Raw genomic sequence first — 2072 nt, forward strand, 5'->3', positions numbered from 1 at the left:
TATTGTATCTATATTACTATCTTAATTAAAACATTATTTCAATTCAGAAAGAATTTAAAAAATGCTCTACTAAAAAGTTGCTAATTTTTAAACTTGTCACTTTCCTATCAAAGTGATAATATTGTTTTTCAAAAATAAAATAATTTTACGACATGAAGAAAACAAATAAAAACTACAGGTATTTTGCTATAAAACATTATACTAATGATACTACTATTTTAACAGGCCGTTGTACAATATCATCAATGGAGCACAATGTCCGCTCGCGAGATTAATCAGTTGCAGAAAGATCTGTCCGAATTGGAGAACGGATTAACTGTGTCAGATTCTACGCAGCAGCTAAGAACGGAGCTGACGAATCTGAGGAATAAGGTACACACTTATTCATATCTTATTACGTTTTATGAAATGTACTTCTAACAGCGTTGTCGCGAAACTTGCGACAAAGGGTGAAGGTATTAATTAAAAACTGTACTGTTGTAAGATATAAAAAGATATGAAAGAAAAAAGAACAAAAGAGTTTGCTAGTGGCAAGAGTATAAGTGTGTGCAATAAAACTGGCGCAATTATCGCGTAAAAATGATAGACTTTGAACAGAAATTATGGCGTTTCAGATACCAGAGTCAGAGAAGAGCCTTCGAGAAAAGGTTGGGTTACGTGTGGTCCCTTTGACGTATTTACCAGATATTTTAATAACAATTTGTCTTGTTGGCTCCTCTAATGATCCGTACAATGATACTCGCTTTTCAGTGTCCTAACAGCCCACATATCGCTTCCTATATATATGATACTTCTCATATATTTAACCGTACATGTTTTCAAAGCTAAACTACTGACGAATATTTATTCCATTAAATGTAAATCCACGTGTGAGAATAATCTTATTCCTCTGAACGCTATAAATATTCATTTATGTTTTCACACATGGATCCTGGCATCAGCGCATTTAAACGAATGTTACTATCGAGTGCTCGAAAGAGACAACGTACGGATCGTAATACGCTATGCAACATGGCTTTTAAGATAGAATGTGCTTAGAAACGAAAAGACAAAATCGATCACTTTCCTTCTAAATCTAAATTTCGCGCGCATCTAACGTAGCATGTCGGTCGGAACACGCGAGCCTGTTTTGCACGAATGCTCGAAGAAAGAAATCATCTATCTGTACATTTTTCGCAAAATCTCCGTACTGCACTCGCAAAATTGCGAACTGTGGACCCTAAACTGTCCGATTACTTAATAAATTCTATTCTCAAACTCATCTCACGAACGAACTTCTGATAAACACATAGTACCAGGCAAACGTACCTAACGCATTTATTGCGACCTGGTAAGACGCGTTCGCGTACTCAATACCTACCTCTTCGTTTCAGCTCTTGGACACGGAACAGAGGAGCATGCAACTCGAATCGGACGTATCCACTTTGTCGAAACTCACCGCAGAAGCGGGCGGTTTTCTTGATTCTGCTCAGAACGACCTACAGAATCTCTCCGACGAGCTTGCGCAGCTCTATCATCACGTATGCACCGTTAACGGTGAGACACCCTCGAGAGTAGTGCTGGATCATGAAAAGTCAGAGATACCCGAGAAGGAGGAGGAGAATGGCAAGATGGATTGGTGCAGGACTCTATTCAAGACCGACATCAAGATTAAGGATTTGGAGAGCCTCAGCAAGGCGAAGGAAATTGCGAAACACATAGAAACCGCGATGGACCAAATAAAACATCTCAGAAACGCCGTAGAACACACGATCGAACTATCCAAAGTCAAAGGAATGCAATCCAATATTTGCAACGTTTGCGAAGGTAAGTACATCTCGTACTTGATGAAAAGCTTGTTTTTATTTTTTAAGTGAATAAATGGAGTAATCAGCTGGGTATAGTTTTCTTTAAAACCTTAAAAAAAGTACTATCCATATGCTTAGATATCTTAAAGTTCATTATTTTTATATTAGTAAAAAATATAACTACATAAAAAATTAAAATTTTTTCGGCGTGTTCTAAGCATCTCATCTACGAACTTGCGTATCTTTAAATCACCTACTTAATGGTTAATATGGACGTAATTGAAT

The 2072-nt window shown here is 37.1% G+C and overlaps 1 protein-coding gene across 2 annotated transcripts in view; it reads left to right on the forward strand.

The window, feature by feature from the left end:
- Positions 1-2072, forward strand: part of LOC108754491 (protein bicaudal D) — a 12837-nt gene that overhangs the window by 6576 nt on the left and 4189 nt on the right. For both annotated transcript variants that reach the window (XM_018496822.1, XM_018496821.1), the window contains exon 5: positions 1374-1806. In XM_018496822.1, coding sequence (XP_018352324.1) covers positions 1374-1806 — 433 coding nt within the window. The remainder of the gene's footprint in view (positions 1-1373; positions 1807-2072) is intronic.

Source organism: Trachymyrmex septentrionalis, unplaced genomic scaffold, assembly GCF_001594115.1.
Source record: "Trachymyrmex septentrionalis isolate Tsep2-gDNA-1 unplaced genomic scaffold, Tsep1.0 scaffold8, whole genome shotgun sequence".
In the NCBI taxonomy this organism is placed as follows: Eukaryota; Metazoa; Arthropoda; class Insecta; order Hymenoptera; family Formicidae; genus Trachymyrmex; species Trachymyrmex septentrionalis.